We start from the raw sequence: 27,330 nt of genomic DNA, 5'->3' as shown, positions 1-27,330 counted from the left end.
ATTATATAACGATAAAGTCCAACAAGAGGATATAACCATTCTAAATATATATGCACCCAATACAGGAGAACCAGAATATGTGAAACAAATACTAACAGAACTAAAGGAGGAAATAGAATGCAATGCATTTATTTTAGGAGACTTCAACATGCCACTCACTCCAAAGGATAGATCCACCAGACAGAAAATAAGTAAGTACATGGAGGCACTGAACAACACACTAGAACAGATGGTCCTAATAGACATCTATAGAACTCTACATCCAAAAGCAACAGGATACACATTCTTCTCAAGTGCACATGGAACATTCTCCAGAATAGACCACATACTAGGTCACAAAAAGAGCTTCAGTAAATTCCAAAAGATTGAAATTCTACCAACCAACTTTTCAGACCACAAAGGTATAAAACTAGAAATAAATTGTACAAGGAAAACAAAAAGGCTCAGAAACACATGGAGGCTTAAGAACATGCTCCTAAATAATCAATGTATCAATGAATGAATTAAATAGAGATCAAAGAATATATGGAAACATATCACAACAACAACGCAAAGCCCCAAATTCTGTGGGACGCAGTGAAAGCAGTCTTAAGAGGAAAGAATATAGCAATCCAGGCACACTTAAAGAAGGAAGAACAATCCCAAATGAATAGTCTAACACCACAATTGTCAAAACTGGAAAAAGAAGAACAAATGAGCCCTAAAGTCAGCAGAAGGAGGGACATAATAAAAATCAGAGAAGAAATAAATAAAATTGAGAAGAATAAAACAATAGAAAAAAGCAATGAAACCAAGAGCTGCTTCTTTGAGAAAACAAACAAAATAGATGAGCCTCTACCTAAACTTATTAAGAGAAAGAGAATCAACACACATCAACAGAATCAGAAACGAGAATGGAAAAATCACGACAGACTCCACAGAAATACAAAGAATTATTAAAGACTACTATGAAAACCTGTATGCTAACAAGCTGGAAAACCTAGAAGAAATGGACAACTTCCTAGAAAAATACAACCTTCCAAGACTGACCAAGGAAGAAACACAAAAGTTAAACAAACCAATTACAAGCAAAGAAATTGAAGTGGTTATCAAAAAACTACCCAAGAACAAAACCCTGGGCCAGATGTATTTACCTCGGAAATTTATCAGACATACAGAGAAGACATAATGCCCATTCTTCTTAAAGTTTTACAAAAAACATAAGAGGAGGGAATACTCACAAACTCATTCTAAAAAGACAACATCACCAATACCAAAACCAGGCAAAGACCCCACCAAAAAAGAAAATTACAGACCAATATCCCTGATGAATGCAGATGCAAAAATACTCAATAAAATACTAGCAAACCGAATTCAAAAGTATATCAAAAGGATCATACACCACGACTAAGTGGGACTCATCCCAGGGATGCAAGGATGGTACAACATTTGAAAATCCATCAACATCATCCATCACATCAACAAAAAGGAGGACAAAAACCACATGATCATCTCCATAGATACTGAAAAAGCATTCAACAAAATTCAACATCCATTCATGATAAAAACTCTCAGCAAAATGGGTATAGAGGGCAAGTACCTCAACATAATAAATGCCATATATGATAAACCCACAGCCAACATCATACTCAACAGTGAGAAGCTGAAAGCTTTTCCTTTAAGATCGGGAATAAGACAGGGATGCCCACTCTTCCCACTGTTATTTAACATAGTAGTGGAGGTCCTAGCCATGGCAATTAGACAAAACAAAGAAATACAAGGAATCCAGATTGGTAAAGAAGAAGTTGAACTGTCACTATTTGCAGATGATATGATATTGTACATAAAAAACCCTAAATACTCCACTCCAAAACTACTAGAACTGATATCGGAATACATCAAAGTTGCAGGATACAAAATCAACACACAGAAATCTGTGGCTTTCCTATACACTAACAATGAACCAATTTAAAGAGAAATCAGGAAAACAATTTCATTACAATTGCATCAAAAAGAATAAAATACCTAGGAATAAACCTATCCAAATAACTGAAAGACCTATACCCTGAAAACTATAAGACACTCTTAAGAGAAATTAAAGAGGACACTAACAAATGGAAACTCATCCCATGCTCTTGGCTAGGAAGAATTAATATTGTCAAAATGGCCATCCTGCCCAAAGCAATATACAGATTCGATGCAATCCCTGTCAAATTACCACCAACATTCTTCAATGAACTGGAACAAATAGTTCAAAAATTCATACGGAAACACCAAAGACCCCGAATAGCCAAAGCAATCCTGAGGAAGAATAAAGTGGGGGGATCTCAGTCCCCAACTTCAAGCTCTACTACAAAGCCATAGTAATCAAGACAATTTTGTACTGGCATAAGAACAGAGCCACAGAGCAGTGGAACAGATTAGAGACTCCAGACATTAACCCAAACATATATGATCAATTACTATTTGATAAAGGAGCCATGGACATACAATGGGGAAATGACAGTCTTTTCACCAGATGGTGCTGGCAAAACTGGACAGCCACATGTAAGACAATGAAACTGGACCAATGTCTAACCCCATACACCAATGTAAATTCGAAATGGATCAAAGACCTGAATGTAAGTCATGAAATCATAAAACTCTTAGAAAAAAACACAGGCAAAAATATCTTGGACATAAACATTAGTGACTTCTTCATGAACATATCTCCCCGGGCAAGGTAAACAAAAGCAAAAATGAACAAGTGGGACTATGTCATGCTGAAAAGATTCTGTACAGCAAAGAACACCATCAATAGAACAAAAAGGGACCCTACAGTAAGGGAGAATATATTCGTAAATGACAGATCTGATAAAGGCTTGACATCCAAAATATATAAAGAGCTCACACACCTCAACAAACAAAAAGCAAATAATCCAATTAAAAAATGGGCAGAGGTACTGAACTGACAGTTCTCCAAAAAAGAAATTCAGGTGGCCAATAGACACATGAAAAGATGCTCCACATCGCTAGTTATCAGAGAAATGCAAATTAAAACCACAATGAGATATCACCTCACACCAGTAAGGATTGCCACCGTTCAAAAGACAAACAACAACAAATGTTGGCGAGGTTGTGGAGAAAGGGGAACCCTCCTACACTGCTGGTGGGAATGTAAATTAGTTCAACCATTGTGGAAAGCAGTATGGAAGTTCCTCAAAATGCTCAAAATAGACTTACCATTTGACCCAGGAATTCCACTTCTAGGAATTTACCCTAAGAATGCAGCAGCCCAGTTTGAAAAAGACAGATGCACCCCTATGTTTATTGCAGCACTATTTACAATAGCCAAGAAATGGAAGTAACCTAAGTGTCCATCAATAGATGAATAGATAAAGAAGATGTGGTACATATACACAATGGAATATTATTCAGCCATAAGAAGAAAACAAATCCTACTATTTGCAACAACATGGATCGAGCTAGAGGGTATTATGCTCAGTGAAACAAGCGAAGCAGAGAAAGACAAGTACCAAATGATTTCACTCATCTGTGGAGTATAAGGACAAAGGAAAAACTGAAGGAACAAAACAGCAGCAGAATCACAGAACCCAGGAAGGGACTAACAGTTACCAAAGGGAGAGAGTGGGGAGAATGGGAGGGTAGGGAGGGATAAGGGCGGGGAAGAAGAAAGGGGGTATTTTGATTGGCATATATAATGTGGGGTGTGGGGTAAAGGGGAGGGCTGTGCAATACAGAGAAGACAAGTAGTGATTCTACAACGTTTTGCTATGCTGATGGACAGTGAATGTAATAGGGTTTGTGGGGGGGGACTTGGTGTAGGGGAGAGCCTAGTAAACATAAGATTCTTCATGTAATTATAGATTAATGATAACAAAAAAGGGGGATTACTCCCTGATAGGATAAAATTAATTGCAAATCAATGATTAATGCATGCTTTACATATCCTTAATTTTGATCTTTTAAAGGGTGTCGGATGATCAGCTATGGAAGAACATTTTTCTGATAATATTTCCTTCTCTTAAAAAAAAGCAGTTCCTGTGCGGTGGTCTCCAATAGGTTCTTCACAATGGTATAAAGGTCATATCAAAGTGTGGGCAAAGGGTTTGTTTGTGTTTATACAGAGAATCAAAGCCTAATTTGGATACCCAGAAAACGAATTAAGATATGATATGAAGAAGAACTTCCAACAACAACATCCTCTGGAAGAGTCATTCCAGAAGATTATCATCAAAAAAACTTCAACAAATGTCCTGGCGCTACTGCAGTTGTAGCTGCATTCATCCCGCTGGTTCCTGGACTTGCCACTGGAATGAAGAAGGAGATATCTAAGCTGACCTGTGCATACAGTAAAACAACAAATTTGACTGAATCTATATTGTTGGAACTCAACCTAGAATTAGGAGAAGTGCAAGTTGCAGTGCTCCAAAATTGTGTGACTATAGACTGTCTACTGTTAAAAGAACATATGGGATGTGAACAGTTCCCAGGAATGTGTTGTTTTAATTTGTCTGATTTTTCTCTAACTATTCAAATTCAGTTAGACAATATCCATCATATTATTGATTAAGTTTTCACAAATGCCTAGGGTACCTAACTGGTTTTCTTGGTTTCACTGGATATGGCTGATAATTGTAGATCTGCTTTTGTTATGTATCTGTATTCCTATTCTGTTAATGTGTGTACACAATTTAATTAGTAGTTTGTTAAAACCTATACATGCATAACTCTACAAGAAGTTATGTCAAAGAAATAATCAATCTTCCCAGGTTTTCTTCTATCTGCTACTTTTATAGCTTTTCTTCTTCCTTCCTATTTACAGCCCTTTAATAGAATTCATGCCTCATATTGAAAATGACCAAATATCATTAAGTCTTCCAAGTAGTAAAGATACCTCAAGACAAATGCTGGGCAAAGAAGCCACAGGGCATAAATCTGCAAAGAAGTAGAAGCTAACCTTTTCAAAGAATATTCCTTCTCTCTCACTTACCAACTTTACATTTCCCTGTATGGCCCTGGAAGATGGCTGTTTAGCCAGAGATGGGTAAGATTCCTCAAGGGAGGAACAACCTAAGACAGGCACAGTTGCAGGGGGGCCATCAGGTGAGAAATTGGGGATCAACAGAGGTGAGGTTTAGAACCTCACCCGCCTTGTTTTGGGAGAAATCTTCTGCATCTGTGGATGTTTTGTTGCCCTTGTCTAGCTTGGATTAATACTTAGTCTATAGGCACAGACCTGATCATCTACATTTGCCCTCTTACAGCACTAAATTATGGTTTCTACCTTTATCTTGCATCTACCTACCACTTCAGCATTTTATTAAAAAAAAAACTAAGGAAGAAATGTGGGATTCACATATAAATCAAGTATAAAAATCAAATGAATAATCATATCTGACCTGATTGTTTATAGTTCATGATGCATGATCAAAACCAAAAGTTTCTGTGATATGACTGCCCTTGCACTGTTCCCCATGTAAGAACTTAATTCACTATGTAAGAACTTGTTCACCCTATAAGAACTTGTTCTTCATGCTTCAGAAGATTGGAGACTGTTGAGAATTAGGCTTAGAGTTGATTGATGATTGTGCATTGATTCCCCTATACAGAATTTTATTGTTGTTAACAACCATTTGATCAATAAATGTGAGAGATGCCCTCTCAAAAAAAATGTGGTGCATGATATTTATTTCTGAATATTGTGCCATTCTTGCATTCCTGGAATAAATCCAACTTGGTCATGGAGGATGATTTTTTTGATGTATTTTTGAACTCAGTGTGCTAATATTTTGTTGAGAATTTTTGCATCTATGTTCCTCAGGGACATTGGTCCTTAATTTTTTTGTGTGTGATATCTTTTTCTGGTTTTCATATTAGAGTGATGCTGGCCTCATAGAATGACTTTGGAAGGATTTCTTACTCTTCTACTTTCGAATACTTTAAGAAGGATGGTATTAGCTCTTTAAATGTGTAATAGAATTCAGCTGTGAAGCTATCTGGATCTAGATTTTTAAAATTTTATTTATTTATTTATATTGTTTAAAGTTATGTTTACTAGACTCCAACATCACCAAGTCCTCCCCACAAACCCCATTGTAGTCACAGTCCATCACCGTAGCAAGATGCTGTAAAATCACTACTTGTCTTCTATGTGTGGCACAGACATCCCTGTATACCCCCCTATGTTATACATGCTAATCATAATGCCCACTTTCTTTTTCCCCACCCTTATCCCTCCCTTTCCACCTATCCTCTCCAGTCCCTTTCCCTTTAGTAACTGTTAGTCCAGTCTTGGGTTCTGTGATACTGCTGCTGTTTTGTTCCTTCAGTTTTTCTTTGTTCTTATACTCAGATGAGTGAAATCATTTGGTACTTCTCTTTCTCTGCCTGGCTTATTTCACTGAACATAATACCCTCTAGCTCCATCCATGCTATTGCAAATGGTAGGATTTGTTTTCTTCTTATGGCTGAATAATATTCCATTGTGTGTATGTACCACATCTTCTTTATCTATTCATCTATTGATGGACACTTAGGTTGCTTGCATTTCTTGGCTATTGTACATAGTGCTTTGATAAACATAGGGGTGCATCTGTCTTTTTCAAACTGGGCTGCTGCATTCTTAGGGTAAATTCCTAGAAGTGGAATTCCTGGGTTAAATGGTATTTCTATTTTGATCTCTTTGAGGAACCTCCATATTGCTTTCCACAATGGTTGAACTAATTTCATTCCCACCAGCAGTGTAGGAGCGTTCCACTTTCTCCACAACCTCACCAACATTTGTTGTTGTTTGTCTTTTGGATGGTGGCGATCCTTACTGGTGTGAGGTGATATCTCATTGTGGTTTTAATTTGCATTTCTCTGATGACTAGCGATGTGGACCATCTTTTCATGTGTCTGTTGGCCATCTGAATTTCTTCTTTGGAGAACTGTCTGTTCAGCTCCTCTGCCCATTTTTTAATTGGATTGTTTGCTTTTTGTTTCTTGAGATGCGTGAGCTCTTTATATATTTTGGCTGTCAACCCTTTAACGGATCTGTCATTTACGAATATACTCTCCCGTATTGTAGGATGCCTTTTTGTTCTGTTAATGGTGTTCTTTGCTGTACAGAAGCTTTTCAGCTTGATGTAGTCCCACTTGTTCATTTTTACTTTTGTTTCCCTTGCCCAGGGAGATATGTTCATGAAGAAGTTGCTCATGTTTATGGTCCAACAGATTTTTGCCTTTGTTTTTTTCTAAGAATTTTATGGTTTCATGACTTACATTCAGGTCTTTGATCCACTTTGAATTTACTTTTGTGTATGGGGTAAGACAGTGATACAGTTTCATTCTCTCACATGTAGCTGTCCAGTTTTGCCAGTACCAACTGTTGAAGAGACTGTTATTTCACCACTGTATGTCCATGGCCCCTTTATCATATATTAACTGACCATATATGTTTGTGTTAATGTTTGGCGTCTCTATTCTGTTCCACTGGTCTGTGGCTCTGTTCTTGTGCCAGTACAAAATTGTCTTGATTACTGTGGCTTTGTAGTGGAGCTTGAAGTTGGGGAGTGAGATCCCCCCCACCCACTTTATTCTTCCTTCTCAGGATTGCTTTGGCTATTCAGGGTCTTTGGTGTTTCCATATGAATTTTAGAACTATTTGTTCCAGTTTGAATGCTGTTGGTAATTTGATAGGGATTGCATCGAATCTGTATATTGCTTTGGGCAGGATGGCCATTTTGACAATATTAATTCTTCCTAGCCAAGAGAATGGGATGAGTTTCCATTTGTTTGTGTCCTTTTTATTTTCTCTTAAGAGTGTCTTATAGTTTACAGGGTATATAGGTCTTTCACTTCTTTGGTTAGGTTTATTCCTAGGTATTTTATTCTTTTTGATGCTTTCCTGATTTCTCTTTCTATTGGTTCATTTTTAGTGTATAGGAAAGCCACAGATGTCTGTGTGTTGATTTTGTATCCTGCAACTTTGCTGTATTTGGATATCAGTTCTAGTAGTTTTGGAGTGGAGTCTTTAGGGTTTTTTATGTACAATATCATGTAATCTGTAAATAGTGACAGTTTAACTTCTTCCTTACCAATCTGGATTCCTTGTATTTCTTTGTTTTGTCTAATTGCCATGGCTAGGACCTCCAGTACTGTGTTGAATAACAGTGGGGAGAGTGGGCATCCCTGTCTTATTCCTGATCTTAAAGGAAAAGCTTTCAGCTTCTTGCTGTTGAGTATGATGTTGGCTGTGGGTTTATCATATATGGCATTTATTATGTTGAGGTACTTGCCCTCTATACTGATTTTGCTGAGAGTTTTTATCATGAATGGATGTTGAATTTTGTCGAATGCTTTTTCAGTATCTATGGAGATGATCATGTGGTTTTTGTCCTCCTTTTTGTTGATGTGGTGGATGATGTTAATGGATTTTCAAATGTTGTACCGTCCTTGCATCCCTGGGATGAATCCCACTTGGTCATGGTGTATGATCCTTTTGATGTATTTTTGAATTTGGTTTGCTAATATTTTGTTGTGTATTTTTGCATCCATATTCATCAGGGATATTGGTCTGTAATTTTCTTTTTTGGTGGGGTCTTTGCCTGGTTTTGGCATTAGGGTGATGTTGTCTTCATAAGATGAATTTGTGAGTATTCTCTCTTCTATTTTTTGGAAAACTTTAAGGAGTATGGGTATTATGTATTCTCTGTATGTCTGATAAAATTCCAAGGTAAATTCAACTGGCCGAGGGGTTTTGTTCTTGGGTAGTTTTTTGATTACCCCTTCAATTTCATTGCTGGTAATTGGTCTGTTTAGATTTTATGTTTCTCTCTTGGTCAGTCTTGGAAGATTGTATTTTTCTAGGAAATTGTCCATTTCTTCTAGGTTTTCCAGCTTTTTAGCATATAAGTTTTTATAGTAGTGTCTAATAATTGTTTGTATTTCTGTGGGGTCCATCATGATGTTTTCTTTATCATTTCTGATTTTGTTGATGTCTGTTGATTCTCTTTTTCTCTTAAAAAGTCTGGCTAGAGTCTTATCTATTTTGTTTATTTTCTCAAAGAAGCAGCTCTTGGTTTCATTGATTTTTTCTATTGTTTTATTCTTCTCAATTTTATTTATTTCTTCTCTGATTTTTATTATGTCCCTCCTTCTGCTGACTTTAGGCCTCATTTGTTCTTCTTTTTCCAGTTTTGATAATTATGAGTTTAGACTATTCATTTGGGATTGTTCCTCCTTCTTTAAATATGTCTGGATTGCTATATACTTTCCTCTTAAGACTGCTTTCACTGTGTCCCACAGAAGTTGGGGCTTTGTGTTGTTGTCATTTGTTTCCATATATTGCTTGATCTCTATTTTTATTTGTTCATTGATTCGTTGATTATTTAGGAACATGTTGTTAAGCCTTCATGTGAGCGTTTTTGCTTTCTTTGTAAAATTTATTTCCACAAAGGTTTTATACCTTTGTGTTCTGAAAAGTTGTTTGGTAGAATTTCAGTCGTTTGGAATGTACTGAGGCTCTTTTTGTGGCCTAGTATGTGGTCTATTCTGGAGAATGTTCCATGTGCACTTGAGAAGAATGTGTATCCTTTTGCTTTTGGATGTAGAGTTCTATAGATGTGTATTAGGTCCATGTGTTGTAGTGTGTTGTCCGGTGCCTCTACATCCTTATTGATTTTCTGTCTAGTGGATCTGTCCTTTGGAGTGAGTGGTGTGTTGACGTGTCGTAAAATGAATGCATTGCATTCTATTTCCTTCTTTACTTCTGTTAGTATTTGTTTCATATATTCTGGTTCTCCTGTATTGGGTGCATATATATTTATAATGGTTATATCCTCTTGTTGGACTGACCCCTTTATGATTATGTAATGTCTTCTTTATCTCTTGTTACTTTCTTTGTTTTGAAGTCTATTTTGTGTGATGCTAGTACTGCTTTTTTCTCCATGTTGTTTGCATGATATATCTTTTTCCATACCTTGACTTTTAGTCTGTGCATGTCTTTAGGTTTGAGGTGAGTCTCTTTATGATTATGTAATGTCTTCTTTATCTCTTGTTACTTTCTTTGTTTTGAAGTCTATTTTGTGTGATGCTAGTACTGCTTTTTTCTCCATGTTGTTTGCATGATATATCTTTTTCCATACCTTGACTTTTAGTCTGTGCATGTCTTTAGGTTTGAGGTGAGTCTCTTGTAAGCAGCATATAATGGGTCTTGCTTTTTTGTCCAATCTATTACTCTGTGTCTTTTGATTGGTTCATTCAGTCCATTTACATTTAGGGTGGTTATTCAAAGATATGTACTTATTGCCATTGCAGGCTTTAGATTCATGGTTACCAAAGGTTGAAGGTTAAGTTCCTTACTACCTAAGAGTCTAAGTTAACTCACTTAATATGCTGTTACAAATACAATATGGCTGCTGTGCCTGTCTCCACTGCCTGAACCAGTGGTCCGAGCACACACACACAAAAAAAAGGTTCTTTGTTTTTTCCCCTTGTTTTTCTTCCTCCTCTATTCTTTATATATTAGGTATCATATTCTGTACTCTTTGTTTATCCCTTGAATGACTTTGGGGATAGTTAAATTTATTTTGTATCTGCTTTGTAATTAGCTGTTCTACTTTCTTTACTGTGGTTTTATTACCTCTGGTGACAGCTAATAAATCTTAGGAATACTTCCATCTATAGCAGTCCCTCCAAAATAGACTGTAGAGATGGTTTGTGGGAGGTAAATTCTCTCAGCTTTTGCTTATCTGGAAATTGTTTAATCCCTCCTTCAAATTTAAATGATAATTTTGCCAGATAAAATAATCTTGGTTCCAGGCCCTTCTGCTTCATTGCATTAAGTACATCATGCCCCTCCCTTCTGGCCTGTAAGGTTTCTGCTGAGAAGTCTAATGTTAGCCTGATGGGCTTTCCTTTGTATGTGATCATATTTCTCTCTCTGGCTGCTTTTAAAAGTCTGTCCTTATCCTTGATCTTTGCCAATTTTATTATTATATGTCTTGGTGTTATCTTCCTTGGGTCCCTTGTATTGGGAGATCTGTGCAACTCCATGGCCTGAGAGACTGTCTCCTTCCTCAGATTGGGGAAGTTTTCAGCAATTACCTCCTCAAAGACACTTTCTATCCCTTTCTCTCTCTTCTTCTTCTAGTATCCCTATAATGTGAATATTGTTCCATTTTGATTGGTCACACAGTTCATTCTTAGAGATCCTTTTTTCTTTGTGTGCCTCAGCTTCTTTGTATTCCTCTTCTCTAGTTTCTATTTCATTTACCGTCTCCTCCACTGTATCCAACCTACTTTTAATACCCTCCACCACGCTCTTCAATGATTGGATCTCTGACCTGAATTCATTCCTGAGTTCTTGGATGTCTTTCCATACTTCCATTAGCGTGTTGATGATTTTTATTTTGAACTCCCTTTCAGGAAGTTTCATGAGGTTCATGTCATTTAAATCTTTCTTGAGAGTTGTATTAATAATTTTACTCTGGACCAGGTTTTTTCGGTGTTTCATATTTGTATATAGCACCCTCTCATATCCAGAAACTCTACTCTGGAGTTGCTCAGCCCCTGAAGCAATGTTGGCGGTCACAGGGGAGCGGTATTGGTGCCAGGGGGGAGGAAAGAGCTGTTTCCTGCTTCCCGGCTGCTGTGCCTGTCTCCACTGCCTGAACCAGTGGGCCAAGCCCACAGGTATAAGCTTTTGCCCCAGAGCAGCCAGATATGGATCCCTGCTTTCCACAAGTGGCTGGAATCTCAGTCTCTCCAGGAATTCTGCCTGTATTAGCTTTCCAACCCCATAATCGCATGAGTATCATGAAAGCACCATGAAATGTAGGTTTGTGCTCTCAGAGCAGATCTCCAGAGCTAGGTATTCAGCAGTCCCAGACCTTCCACTCTCTCCATGTTCCATTTCTCTTACTCCCACCGGTGAGCTGGGGTCAGGGAAGGGCTTGGGTCTCACTGGTCCATGGCTCTGATACGTTACCCTGTTCCATGAGGTCTGCTCTTTTCTCCAGGTGTGTGCAGTCTGGCGCAGTCCTCTTTCCTGTTGCTCTCTCAGGATTAGTTGTGCCAACTATATTTTCTAATTGTATATGGCTTTTGGAGGAAGCTTCTGTCTCTCCTCTCACGCCACCATCTTTAGGGTATTTTTTTTCAGAGTTTTTGATTACCAATTTGATTTCAGTGTTGGTAATTTGTCTGTTCATACTTTCTGTTTCTTCCTGAGTCAATCTTAGAATGCTGTATTTTTCTAGGAATTTTCCCATTTCATCTAGGTAGTCCAATTTGTTGGCATATAGTTTTTCATAGTATTCTCTAGTTAAATTCTTTGCATTTCTGTGGTATCTGTTGTGATTATTCCTTCATCATTTCTGACTTTATGTTTGTACTCTTCTTTTCTTGGTAAGTCTGGCTAGGGATTTATCTATTTTGTTTATCTTCTCAAAGAACCTGCTCTTATTTTTATGATTTTTTGCCCATTGTTTTATTCTTCTTTATTATTTATTTCTCCTCTGATCTTTATTATATCCCTCCTTCTACCACCTTTGGGCTTCATTTGTTTTTCTTTTTGTAGTTTAATTGTGAGTTTAGACTGTTTATTTAGGATTGTTCTTGTTTCCTGAGGTAGGCCTTTTTTGCTATGCACAGCTCTCTTAGAATTGACTTTGCCACCTCCCACAAATTTTGGACTGTTGTTTTTGCTTTCATTTGTCTCCATGTATTGCTTGATTCCTGTTTTAACTTGTTCATCGATTAAATGATTATTTAGAAGCATGTTGTTTAGCCTTTGTGTGTCAGTAGGCTTGTTTCCTTTTGTAAGTTATTTCTAGTTTCAAACCATCATGGTCTGAGAAGCTGCTTGATACAATTTCAATCATTCTGAATTTACCAAGGGCCTTTTTGTGGTGTAGTATGTGATCTATTCTGCAGAACATTCCATGTACATCTGAGGCAACATCTGTCTTGCTGCTTTTGGGTGGAATGTTCTGTAGATATCTGGTAAGTCCATCTGATCTAATGTATTGTTCTGTGCTTCTGTTTCCTTATTTATTTTCTGTGTGGTTGATCTATTGATGTGAGTGGTGTTTTGAAGTCTCCTAAAATGAATGTGTTGCGATCTATTTTCCCCTTTAATTCTGTTAGTATTTAGCTTACATATTTAGGTACTCCTATGTTGGATACACAGATATTAATGGTTATATCCTCTTGTTGGACTGACCCCTTTTTCATCATGTCATGTCCTTGTCTCTTGTTACTTTGTTTTGAAATCAATTTTGTCTGATACTATTACCGCTACTACTGCTTTTCTCTCCCTATTATTTGCATGAAATCTTTTTCCACCCATTTTCTTTTAGTCTGTGTATGTCTTTGGGTATGAAATATGTCTCTTGTAGGGAGTATATTGCATCTATATAGATGAGTTTTGTTTTTTAACCATTCTGCCACTCTATGTCTTTTGATGGGTACATCCAGTTCATTTTACATTTAATTATTGATAAGTATGTACTTCTGTTATTGTTTTCTCATTGTTCTTATAGCTCCTCTCTGTTCCTTTCTTCCTTTCCTGTTATTTGATAGTTTTCACTAGCATTGTGATTGGGTTTCTCTTTTTAAATTTTTTTCGTGAATGGCTTTAGTTTTGTGGTTACCAAAGGTTCAAGGATAGCTTCCTTACTATATAACAGTCTATCTTAAATTGCTGATTACTCTCTTTCAAACACAATCTAAAGGTGTTTTCCTTCTTCTTCCCCCTCCACACTTAATGTATTAGATGTTATAATCTGCACTTTTTGTGTATCCCTTGACTGATTTTGTGTATAGTTGATTTTGGTTTTAATTCTATACTTGCTTTAGAATTAACTGGTCTATTACCTTTACTGTGGGTTTATTTTCACTAGTGTAAGCTATTTAGTCTTATGAACATTTCCATCTATAGCTGTTCCTCTAACATATTTTGAAAGGCTGGCTTAGTAGTGGTGAATTCCTTTAACTTTTGTTTATCTGGAAGTTGTTTAATCCCAGCTTCAAATTTAAATGATAATCTTGCTGGGTAATGAATTCTTGTTTGGAGTTCCTTCTATTTCAGTACATTAAATGTTTCATGCCACCCCCTTCTGGACTGTAAAGTTTCTGCTGAGAAGTCTGCTGATAGTCTGATGAGGTTTCCTTTATAAATAACCTTTTTTCTCTCTCTAGCACTACCGATACTCTCCTTATCCTTGATCTCTGCCATTTTAATTATTATATGTCTTGGTGTTGTCTTATTCGGGTTCCTTTTGTAAGGGACTCTCTGAGCTTCCTTGACCTGAGTGTCTATTTCCTTCTCTACACTGGGGAAGCTTTCAACAATGATTTCTCATAGAGACTTTTTATCCTTTTCTCTCTCTCTTCTTCTGATACCCATTATATGAATATTGTTTTGTTTGAATTGGTCATGTAGCTGTCTTATCATTCTTTCATTCCTAGAGATCATTTTCTCTCTGTTCCTCAGCTTCAATGTGTTCCTGTTATCTAATTTCCATTTCATTGATTGTCTCCTCTACTTGCAGTAATCTACACTTCAATCTGCCATTGTATGTTTCATTTCAGTTACTGCATTCTTCAGCTCTGAGTGGCTCTTTTTCAGCTTTTTTTTTTTTTTTTTTTGTTAAAGTCCTCCCTGGAAACTTGAATATTTTTCTGTAAATCAGTCAGCATGTTTATGACAGTTGCTTTGAAATCTTTCATCAAGAAGATTGGTGATCTCTGTTTCATTTAGCCTTCCTCTGGTGTCTTGTCCTGTAGTTTTGTTTGAAACATATTGCTCTGCCCCTCATTTTTTCAGGGTGTCTGTATTTCTTCCTTTGTATTAGATGGATTTGCTATGCTTCCTGGCCTATAGAGTAATAGTTTTATGGAGGATCCTATCGTGCCCAGAAACTCAAGACTCTTTATTCTCCAGTGGCTGGTTCTACTTTGCAAGAGCCCCAGGTGTTGTTGGTGTGTAGTGGGTGAGGCTGCCTTTCTGTCTGCTGGTAGTGGTCTGAGTCTGCAGTGCTGGCAGTTTGCCTCTGCCACCTTTGTGATCTGAGCAGAAGGCTCTGCTGGGAAGGCTGTGGGCAGCACTGCCCTCTGCCTGACCTGTAGCACTGGCAGGACTGCAGAGTTAATAGGGCTGGTGGGCAGGGATGTTGTGTGACTTTAGGGCTGGGTGGGACATGCAGCACTTGGCCTGGGGAGGAATTAGCTTTTGGGACTGGCTCCTGCAGGCACTTCCCCAGTGGGCTAAATGGGGACTGAGAAAGCTGTGTGTTCCTCTGCTTGCCAGACATCAAAGTCTGACATGTTGCTGGGCTGAGTTTTGGTTCACCAGCAGTGCACTCAGGGAGGTGTCTCAGGTTTGAGTCACCAGCGAGGGCTATGGAGTGTCTGGGGCTCCTGAGAGTTCCTGACCTATTGGGCCAAGGGCTGGGGAGGTATCATGCACCTGCCCTTTCTCCTGAGGGGAGAGCTTCACCCAACCCTTGCCTCTCTGGCTTTCCTCCCACTGCTGGCAAGCCTTTCAAATTGCCACCTCTTCTTTGGGTCTCAGGACTGGTGGAATATACCTGTCCTCCACAAGTGACTGAAGTCTCAGCCTCCCAGAGTGCTCCAGCTGCCCCTAGTGTCCAGCCTTGCTAATCACCAGAAACCTAGTGTAATGTGGACTTGCGCTCCCAGAGCAGATCTCCAGGGCCATGTGTGCAGTGCTCCTGGGCTCCTATCCTCTCCACTCTGTTCCTCTTTCTCTTGCCTGTGGGCTGGGTTTGGGGGAGGGCTTCAGTCCCACTCGATGGTGGCTCTGCCACTTTTCTCTTTTCTGTGTGGTCTTCTCTTCTTCCCCAAGTGTAGGTGGTCTGTTCTGCAGTCTTCAGATCATTTTCAGGTTTTATTGTATTTGCTCTATTTTCTATTTTTATGTGTTTTTGGGAGATTTCCAACTTGCCTTCCCACTCCGTCATCTTTTTTAAATTCTAGATAATATTGATCGAACATTTACAATTGTCTAGGCATTGTTCCTAGGGTTATAGACACTGTTATCACCACTGTTTTTACAGATAAAGAAATTAAGGCTCACAGGGGATAAGTAAATTGCCCAAGGTCACAGAGCCAGTAAAGGGAAAGGCTGGGATTTAACTCCAAGTAGTTAAGTCTTCAAAATCTAAATTCTAGCTCTTATCCTCTATGCAAGTAACTTGCATTCTGATTTACTGTGTCTCACAGAAGAAATATATTTTGCATTGTGGTCTAGGATGAATATACGGTTTGTGAAACATGTTCTCCCCACCATGTATGATGCTCTCTGTTAATTTCTATTCTAGAACATTATTTGACAATTATATTTCATTAAAAAATTCTGATCACCACTCATTAATTTCATAATTCACTGAGTCATGACCTATAGTTTAAAATCACTCTGTTATATTTATTCCCACCCATATGGATATGCTAAGTATGCTAAAGTATATATATGCTTAATGTTATAGTTTCTAGGGAGATCATTTGGGCAGCAATAAAATTTCCATACTGTTTTCTATGCTTGGAATTGTCTTCTAAATGATGTAAAGTCCATATCTTTTCACTGTAAGAGCTTTAAAAGTACCTTAAATGAAAATATCATTGGCCGCATGACTGTTGTGTCCAGATTTTTCCCTTCCTTCAGTGTGTTCATAAATCTTCTGGAGGGAAGATCTACCAACATTTGAGTACTTTCTTGATTTGATGCCTAGTTATTTGTTTTTGTGTTTTATTGTTCTTTGTGTAGATGTTCAGTTTTGTGGATTGTAGATTACTGATTCCAGAAACAGATACAGTATATGCTTAAACTGTTTATGTATTGTTCCATTCACATATATGTTCTTAAATATTATCTAATTATATAATGGCTGAGAACCTTGCTATTTTTGCAAAAATAATGTAGTTTGCACTGGCATCTCTGGCCAAATTCTAGTCTCATGAAAATTACAGAGTTGATTAAGTTTACTACAAAAACTCAAAATAAAGCTACTAATCCTTAATAAAGTATATTAAAAAATCCATAGTACTCCTAATTATAAATGTAAGGGAACATTCTGGAGACTCACAGAATGATAGCTTTTGAAGAGATCTTAGATGTTAACTATTCTTTTAGTTATAAATTACAAACAGGTTGACATTTAACGTCTGCTTGAATGGTACAGTGATGGGGAGCCACTACCCCGTGGGGGATCCTCTTCTACTCTCAGTGGTTTTAGCTCAAATCCTTCTTTATGCTGAGCTGAAAACATCCATACAATTTTTACCCCTTCATTTACTTCTGGTTGAGTTTTGCGCAGATTTCTTCACGGTTCTTTAAAGAAAAGTTGGCAAGACAGATAACTTTCTTCTTGGAGCCATAAAATTAAAAAAATACTAAGCACATACAAGCAAGTTGCAAAGGAAAAGACCACATCCAAATGAACTTTTACTCCTCAAGAAGAATGAAACTATAAATCACAAACTGGCAGAAAATAATTGAACATATAACTGATAACTGATATACAGTCCTAGAATATATAATCAATTTCTATCAATAAGGAAAGAGAAAAACAAAGAGCAGACACTCCATAGAATAGAAAATGCAAATAGTGAATAAACATATAAAAATGCTCAAGTCATTTGTTATTAGATCAATGCAAATTATTATAATTAGATACTCTTTCTCACTCATAAGACTGAAAACACTAAAAATTAGGACTGTCAGAGTTTTGATGACAATGTAATAAAGAGGCTTTCATACATTGCTCTGGAAAATAATTTGGCATCACCTAGTAAAGGTAAAAGTACACATACCCTATGACCCAGCAACATGTGTACTGACAGACATACAGAGCTGTTTCTAGAAGTATTATTCATTAAAGCAAGAAACTAGAAGTGACCCAAATATCCAGTGATAGAACAAAGAAAAACTTTTGTGCATTCATATAATGGAATGTAATACAGTAATGAACTTTAATTAGAAAAATTCTGATCACCACTCATTAATTTCATAATTTGCTGAGTCATGACCTATAGTTTAAAATCACTCTATTACATTTATTCCCATCCATATGGATATTCTAAGTATGCTAAAGTATATATATGCTAAATGTTTAGTTTCTAGGGAGATCATTTGGGCAGCAATAAAATTTCTATACTGTTTTCTATGCAACAAATGAAATACAGTTGAATCAATCAGTAACAATGAATCTAAAAATCAAAACTGACTGCTTTTCTCCAAAGCAAATCATGGAAGAACATAGATGAAATGGGTCTAATTATGTAAGTTACAAAACTTGGCAAAACTAAATAATATACTGAGATACATTAACATGAAGCAAAAGTATAAAGAAAAGCATGGAATAATTAATAGAATTCCATATATGGTCATTTTTATAAGAAAGAAAGGGGATGTAATTGAGGAGGGACACTTTGTCAGTAATTTTCTATTTCTAAAACAGTGGTGGGCACAAGATTCTTCTTTTATTATTTATTATTAGTCTAACTTATTCTTATATATTATATACATTCTTTACTATGTAAGATATTTCACAATGGAAAACTTATGAAAATAAACAATGCAAATACATGACTTTACAGTTATCTCTGCTAAATGGAACTTTATTAGTTTTGGTTTATTATTTCAGTTAGTAAAGACGATTTTGAATCTTAACTCCATTCTCCATTTTATTAATGACTTCCTTTGTTACTGTGTGCCTTCCACAAACTAGTATAGATCATTGTACTACTTTAAAAATGTATATCATTGAAAAATTGTGATTATTCAGTTTTAAAATTTAATTTACATTTTCCACCTCTTTTGAGATATCATTGATATATAACATATGTAAGTTTAAGGTGTACAATTTGATGATTAGATACACATATCTATTGCAAAATGATAACACCTCCATCCCCTCAGTTTTTTTTTTAAACAAGCATAATGGCAAAGTAGTTAAGAGCACAGATGCTAGATACAGAATGCTTGCATTTTAATCCTGTCATGCCATTTATACTAGCTGTGTGACTTAGATAAGTTATTAATATTCTGTCTGCCTCAGTTTCCTCATTTATAAAATGGGAATAATACTATTTACCTCACACAGTTAATGGGGAGAATTTGATTTGTTTCCATATGTAAAGTGCTTAAAATAGTGATTGGCACATAGTAAATGCTATCTAATTTTTACTTAGAATAATTTGCTTTAGTGTCTCTGATTAAATTTCTGATCTCATGAAAACTAGATTTATTCTAAGTTAAGAACTCTGGAGCCATAATAGAAAATCCTGGCTTGGTTTTTACTAGTCATGTCATCTTGGGCCTATATAATTTCATATTATGTTTGTCAATTTCCTCATCCATAAAATATGGGAGTTAAACTCAATTATATCTTTGGTCTTTTCCAGTAATCACATTTTTGATTCCTTGAAGGTATTTTTAATACTTCCTGGGAAAGGAAAAAAAAAATCAGATTTCAAGTATTTAATATGCTAACATCATTTGGATTTTAAAAAAACTAAATAACCACCTATAGAAACATGCACAAATTATAAGTACTGATTATATACACACACACACACCCAGATTGCACAGCCACCTAAGTCAAGAAACAGAACATTATCAGCACTGAAAAAACTTCCATCATTACTATTTTCCACATACTGCTTACCACACTTTTAACTGTTCTTGAACCTGATAGAAATGGAATATAATGTGTTTTTATGACTGGTTTCTTTTGTACAATATTACGGAGTGAGATTCATAGATGCTACTGTTTGTTAGCAGTGGCTCATTCATTTGAATTATGGTATTTCATTGAATGAACAATGGAATTTTACTTTATATATTGTAGTGTGGAAGGACATTGGAGATCATCCCAGGTTCTGGCTATAAAGCTGCTATGAAAGTTCTTGTACATCTTTTGGTTTACATATGAATGAATTTCTGACATACACACATGCATATATACAATCTATTTCTGTTGTACTGGAATTGCTGGGTCATAGGGTATGCATATATTCAACCTTAGTAGACATGGAAGTTTTTTAGTGTTACACATTTTAATCAACACTTAATATTGTATCTTTTTAATTTTAGCCATTCTGATGTGTGTAGTTACATCTAATTGTTTTAATGTGAATTTTCCTGTGGACTGAGGCTGAGATCTTTTCATATGTTTATTGACCATTTGGATATCCTCCTTCAAGAAAAGCTTATTGAAATATTTTGCCTTTTTTAAAAAAAATGTGATTGTGTTTTTGATGTGTCACTTAGTGTTTCAAGCACTAACACAGGTGTTGCTGTGGAAGTAATTGTATATGCTATTAAAGTCCATAATCAGTTTGCTTTAACTAGGGGAGATTACCATAAATAATCTATGTATCCCTGATTCAGTCAGTTCAAAGGCCTTAAAAGCGACTGGAACTTCCTTAAGAGAATAAAAAGTTCTGTTTGTAGATAGCAACTTTAGTCTAGCTTTGTGAGTTCTGACCTGGCCTGCCATAAAACATTCAGACTTGCTTAGTCAGCCCTGTATTCATGTACGCCAACCCTTGCAATAAATCTTAATATATCTTACTGTTTCTGCTTCTCTGGTTGAATCCTGACTGATGTAAGTGGGAAATCTTTTTCTTATTGGTTGTAGGTGCTCTTTACATACTCTGGGTAGGAGCTCTTTGTCAGTATTATGCATTACAAATATCTTCTCTCACTTTGTGATTTGCCTTTTAAATAACTTAATGGTATTTTTGGATAAAAAAGTTTCTAATTTTAATGTATAATCTATGGATCTTCTTAACTGTTAGTGCTTTTTATGTCTAAGAAATCTTTGCCCATCCTAAGGTTGTAAACATAATCCCTATGTTATCTTCTAGAAGCATTTCTTTTTCACTTTCCATATTTATATCTACATTTCACTTGGAATTGATTTTTGTGTAAGATGTGAGGTCATTTTACTAATCCTATGTAATCATTCAGTTGACACAACGTCATTTAATGGAAAAGCAAGTTTTTTCTCCTTGGCACAAAGTACCATCTTTACCCAAAATTTAAACATGTAGGTCTTTTTCTGGACTCTATTCTATTGCATTGATCTAAATATCCTTGTGAAAAAACCACACTGCAGTCAGAGAGCAGGAGATAAACCAAATTCCTGATTTTAGAAGGAGAGGAGCTATGGGTGTTGACAAGGTCAAGAAAATGAAAAAGGGAATGGAACTTGACACAAAATGGTATAGAAAGTCATTAGAGACGAGAAATGGTTGAGAGAGATCAGGGTGTTGCACTGTTCAACTCCATGAATGCTGAATTATAAATATATTGGCAAAGACTACATGGAATGGAAAACTGTGAAACTGATGCCAAATTCATCTTTGATGGGTGATATGACTTGAGAGGTCAGACTTGAGAGGGCAGGAGGTGGTAAAGTTGAATGGTTGAGCTTCTTGGAATAGAGTTTTACTAGAGAATTTTGCTAGAGAGTTCTGGAAATGCTAATAGAGAGCAAGATGCCCTCTACAATTGTCAACTCCAGGAACACTTAGTGTGAGAACAAAAATTACCCGGCAAATAGAGTAGGAAAAAAATGAATAGATGCTTATTGAACTAGAATCCAGTATTAGCAAAGAGTTCACTTGAAATGTTAATATTTAAATCATTTTGAAAAAAAAAGTTTGAATGCCTGAGCATACAAAGTATTTAGTATCATTAGTATTATATTTTCTAAGCATAATCACTATATTAAGAAGTATAGACATATACAACAGTGTGAATATTTCTCTCTTCATGAAAATATGGAGAAAAATGTTGAAATTTATTATATTTTCCCTCATACAAAGAACTACTCCAAGAACTACCTCCTTTGATTAAATGTTAGGAAAAAAATGATTCTCCAAATGAACATACAAATTATATTCTCTTATCATAGAATGAGAACATAATTTTAATGTGATACCCAATGCTTAAGCTTTTGGGAAACTGTATTTCCTAATATTTTTTCTGATTAGCTCAGACTCTGATACATGATGTTTGCTTAATAACTATGTTTATTACATAGTTTTAGTAGAAAAGGGATGAGACTTGGAGCCATAGGTATTTGGATTAAAATACCAATTTTGCTATTGTACTAGCGCTTGAGTTTGGGCAATTCGATTTCCTTCTTTGCAAAATGGGGTTTTAAAAAATATTTATTTCTCAGGGTTGTGGTGAGGTTTAAATGAGACAGTAAGTGTAAAGCACTTAGCACTGTAACCTGCATAGGGTATGAACTCAAAAAAAAGGTAACCATCATAATTTATTTACCATAATTTACTTTAGAATATCAAATCTGTATGATGCTTCCATTTTTTGGAAGTCATGTGAAAATGAAAGTTACATTGTGAAATGGCTGTATAAAAAAAGTATGAGACCAATTACTGAGAGAAATAGTTTTTTAAAATCTAGGTTTTTGTAGGTAAGTACTGAAGATTTTTAGAGTCTTTGCATTTAGCTCCCCATCTGCCAATATGGCTTGTGTCCATTCAATTCAAGAAAAATTTGGGTGCTTACTAAGTGCCAGGCACTTTTAGGACCTAGGGAGACAATGATGAATTTTTAAAAAGTCCCTTGTCCTTAAAATCTCATGGTCTAATTGAGGAAGACACAATATTAAATTTTAAGTTAACTCCCCCTTTATAGAGTCTTAATATTTATTCATAGCTTTGGGAGAAAGAAAAAAGATTTGCTTTCCTGATTTTTTTCCCAAGTCTTATCTATTGTCTCAACAGGCCACTGATTCCTACTGGTTGGAAAACTTATGGGCTTGTAGTCCATTCCCTCAGAGGAAAGTAGCTTCACAAGGAGTCACCAGCTACCAAGGGCAATGGCATTCTTTAGAGAATTAATTTTCAAAATGTTTAAATGAATGGTATCCTTTTTTTCTCCATATGAAAACCAACATATACAACACATAAAAGAAGAGCTGTCGCTCTTGTAAAGTGGATGGGAAGGTTAGGCACACTTATTATTAACTTAGAACAATTCAACAAATGATTTAATGAAAAAGGAAAGTAGTATAACCACATTTATTCACTTATTTAGAATGATTTAAACAATATTTTTCACTGTGCTTATTTTGACAAAATTTTTGACTATAATATTGAGGAATGAGATCCTAGTCATGGAAAAAATGAGACTGGCAAAAATTTATTATTTTAATTGAGTAAAGGCTGGGTCTTTCTCTTAAATGTTTCAGCCACTAGATAGACAAGTGTATAACATTAAGGGAGATTAAGTTATTTCTATAAGGCTGTTATTATTTAATATTGTATCTGTAAGGTACACATTACCATACTTCAATATGAAAAATTTCAAATGAATTTAAAAAGTCATATATTTAATCTATAAAAATATATAAAATCATTCTTACCAGGAGCCTTTTCATTTTGACTCAGAATATTGTGCGGCAGTCTTTTCCACAGGGGAACAGATTCTTCTTCAGTAGTTCTAAGTGTCACAGACTGATGATTTTCTTCATAAACAGGACTTCTTTGGGTGTAATATAATGTCCCATGTTGTTGAGCAACCTTTTGAATGCCATTTGAATGATTGATTTTTGCTGAAGTTTGGCACTCAGAAGCACAATATGGTAGAGAAGTTATCTTAGTGACTAAGCCAGAACAAATATCTGAGAGTGTAAAACTACTTTCTTGATTTTGCTGTATCAACCTGTGTTCTACTGGAAGCAAATGACTTGAATTAAAATAGTCCTGTGTCATGTTTTGGGAATTTTCAGGCATTACTGACTGATATTTAGCCACGTGTATATTTTTACTATTCCTAATATTTGGTGGATACTTAGGCGGAGGATGAGGTACAATTAGTTTACTCTGAGCTTGTAAAGATGTGTTGGCTTTGCTTGCAGACTGTGGTCGAATAACAGTGCCTTTTCTGTTTGTGTATATAAAGCCTGATTGGACTTTAGCAGATCTTGTTCTTCTAATTACTTTTGTGCCACCTCTTTCTGAATTAGCCTTCTGAATTTTAGAATCACTACTCTGTAGAGGAGATTTATTTTCCTCTTTTTCTGAGCTTGGCCAGGCTTGTTTAGCAATGTTATCACTTGAAGGTATAAAACAATTCAAAAGCACATGGTCTGTTCTAGGTCCTCCTAAAGTAGTGACATTTGTAGAGATGGAATCATCCTTAGGCTCTTTTCTATCAGCAGAATTTACAGCACAAGCAGGAACACTAATTATGTTGCTGGTAATACCACTTTTAGTTTGAATGTGGAATGGTTGAGACCGCTGTTGGGATATTTCTATTCTATTCTTCAGTGAATAATTATCTTCAGTATTTTTTTTTGTATCTCCAGTTTCATCAAACCACCTCAGTTTTTTAAGAGTCTTTGGGATTTTGGCACCTTTTCCTTTTTCTTTTGTTAATTCAATACTATCTCTGATAGCTGCTGCTTTTTCATTTCCTAACTTAAAGCCTTGGTTTATAACTAGTGCCTTAAAACAGTCATGTTCGTATTTAGATTCCTTCTTTAAAATACTTTTAAGAAACCTCACACCATTTCTCTCATAGATGTTATATTTTATTTTCTTGTGCTGACCAACTAAGTCACAATCAGAAATTACATTAGACAATGGTATTGATGTTTCAGCTATTTTCTGTTTTTTATCTTTTGAATCAGAGTTGTGAGGTATATAGGGAGCTTGAAAATCATCTGAAAATAAAAGAAAATTCGCCTTACTACAATTAAAATATTTTACTTTTTCATCTTTAACCTCTTTCAATTCCCCTAGCTTATCAGTACACTGCACTGGGTCTATTTCTTTTATATGTATATTGTTTTTGGGTAACAGCCTAGCTGATTGTGTATTAGGTGGAAAAACTAAAGGTGTTGCTGCAGATACAAGTAAAGTAGCAGGAACTGAAGCAGTTCTATTTTCTTGAGTTAATTTAGAGTATTTCTCTTGGTCTGAAAATGTAGGCATTTCCTGGGTTAGAGAATCTGGAGTGGTCCAGGCTTTGCTGAATTTAAGGGTTGGGCTCTCGGTAACTAGTGGTTTCTCCCCTTTGAATGCCCCAGAAAAGGAGTCAGTTGTTTCCATAGTGCCAGTTTCAGGGGTCTTTTTGCTTTTCTTATCTTGTACAAGGGTGGGTCGGCTATATACAAAGGCTACTGAATTATTAGTAGTATTTGTGGCTCTTTCCACATTGTCACTTGGAACAGATGGATTTTGTTCTTTACTAGTTAAACATTCACATGAAGGTACAACATTAGGTTTACTTAAAATACCTGAGAAAGGTGTGATAGTGTTATTATTTGGATCATCTAAATTTATAAGCCAATTATTTATACGTTGAGTTTTAGAGAATGACAGTTTATCTTCATCAAAGCAGCTCACATTAGTTGATTGCAGATTTGCTGATCTGAGGGAAACAGAATTCTGATGGATTGATGTGTAATGCTTCTTAAGTGTTAAATATATTTCTTCATGTTCCCCAGCCTCAAGACTGTCTATACTTGAGAGGGTTTCAGAATTTGTTATCTGCTTAACTTCATCACAAAACTTCTGAAAGAAAAAAAGAGCATTGTTTTATAGCTCAGATATTTTTAAATGCCAAAATTAATGATTCAATACGCAATTGTTACTGAGTCTTGACATCTAAAAGAGTAATAAAACTACAGTGTAAGTATATATCTACATATCTGCCCTTGGTGTAGTTCTCAGAGTAAAAAAGAGGGAGCAAAGATAATAAAGTATATTTACCTTAATTTCTATGCCTAAAATAACTACCCAATTATTCTAACCACAGTTAGAATAGTGGTTTCTTGCAGGTTTAATAACATCATGTGAAATTCTGAAAAATAGTTACTTACAAATGGTATTTTTTCTTGAAACTTTCACTGGACTTGAATGAGGCTCCTAAAAGGTGCAACCCTAATGTGAATTCCCTCCAGCTACATCTCTTTATAAAAGTTAATCTTGTGGTCTACATAGAGGTCTCCACTCTGGCTGCACATTACAACCACAAAGTGAGCTTTGTAAAAATAACTATGCCTGGGCCCTGCTGAATTAATACTTGCATGGGGTCTAGGTATTGGCATTCTTTTAAAATTCCCAGGTAATTCTAATGTGGATTTAAGGTTGAAAACTATTGATTTTAATGAATCTCTTTAAGAGATTTAGCACAGTAATAATTTCCATGAATTCCATAGACATTTTCATCACTATTTCAATGGAATTTTATGGAACTTATAAATCTTCAATTAAATTTTATGATCACTTCAAAGTATAGTATTTAAAAATATTTCTAATTTCTCATACATATCTAGAATGTATTAATCTGTATCACATATATAGAAATAAATTTAAGAAAACCTTAAATTATAAATCTAGTCAAAAAGCTGAATGGACTCAAAGAAATATTGTCCCTTAATATTTGTAACAAATTTTAGAAAATTTAAATATTTTTATATTAAACAAAAATACATTTCTAGCCTAGAAATAAACTAAGAAGCTCAGAAAATCAGTTACAGAATACAAATATTTAGTTTACATATTTAATGCTTGTTTATATATTATTGATATTATTGTGAAGTTTGAAAATGATTTGTGAGAGTTCGCTATGACTAGCATTTATTACCTGCATGTCATTTCCATCAGTATTGTGATGTCTTTTTAAAGTGTTGGTCACTCAACCTAATTAGAACAAAAGAGAGCACAGATCCTTCTATGCTTGTTTTTGGAATTGAACTATTTTAATTGATAATGGAAAGGAAAACTGCTCTAGAGGTCGTCCTTTGACACTGCATCTAATGAGATGTAGAAATCTGGGTTAGAAGGTCCTTTTAGATAGTGTGATGAATGTGAATCTAAGATTTCTGTTGCCTGAGTCTGTTTGGCCTTATCGTCCAAGGTACCTCAAAAGAAGTTCAGCAATGCCTAATTTCACAAACTACATATTTTTTCCCCTAGAATTTTTCTCACCAATAAATGAAACATTTTGATTTACCTTCAAGTTTTCTTGTAAGTTATAGATATAAACTGTAATAGACTTAACATGCTGTGTGTTTTAAAATTTTTTATGTTTTTAATTCAACTTTATTGAGGTATTCTTATCTACAATATAATGTACCCATTTAAAATGTATAGTTTGATGGGTTTTTTGAAATTATTCACCCATAACCACCATACCAAAAAATATATAGAATGGTTTCATCTGCTGAAAGTCTTTCCATGTTCTTTGACGTTAATACCTACCCACCACTGACAACCACTAATCTGTTTTCTGCCACTGTAGATCTGAGTTTTCATCTGGTATCATTATCTTTCTGCCTGAAAAACTTACTACAG

At 35.6% G+C, this 27,330-nt stretch overlaps 1 protein-coding gene across 15 annotated transcripts in view; it reads right to left on the bottom strand.

Moving 5' to 3' along the window:
- Positions 1 to 27,330, bottom strand: part of CEP126 (centrosomal protein 126) — a 156,882-nt gene that overhangs the window by 93,843 nt on the left and 35,709 nt on the right. For 12 of the 15 annotated variants that reach the window (XR_012132577.1, XR_012132578.1, XR_012132579.1 and 9 more), the window contains one exon: positions 23,391 to 25,545. Coding sequence is in view for 11 of the 15 variants with exons in the window: in XM_073239377.1 (XP_073095478.1) it covers positions 23,391 to 25,545 (2,155 nt within the window). In the remaining 4 variants the exon portion in view is untranslated. Of the gene's footprint in view, positions 1 to 10,860; positions 19,434 to 23,390; positions 25,546 to 27,330 lie in introns of those variants that run through there. The other 3 variants (XM_073239385.1, XM_073239382.1, XM_073239387.1) reach the window with 3 other exon arrangements.

This window comes from Manis javanica, chromosome 6 (genome assembly GCF_040802235.1).
Source record: "Manis javanica isolate MJ-LG chromosome 6, MJ_LKY, whole genome shotgun sequence".
Lineage (NCBI taxonomy): Eukaryota > Metazoa > Chordata > Mammalia > Pholidota > Manidae > Manis > Manis javanica.
This window is presented reverse-complemented; position numbering and strand designations above follow the sequence as displayed.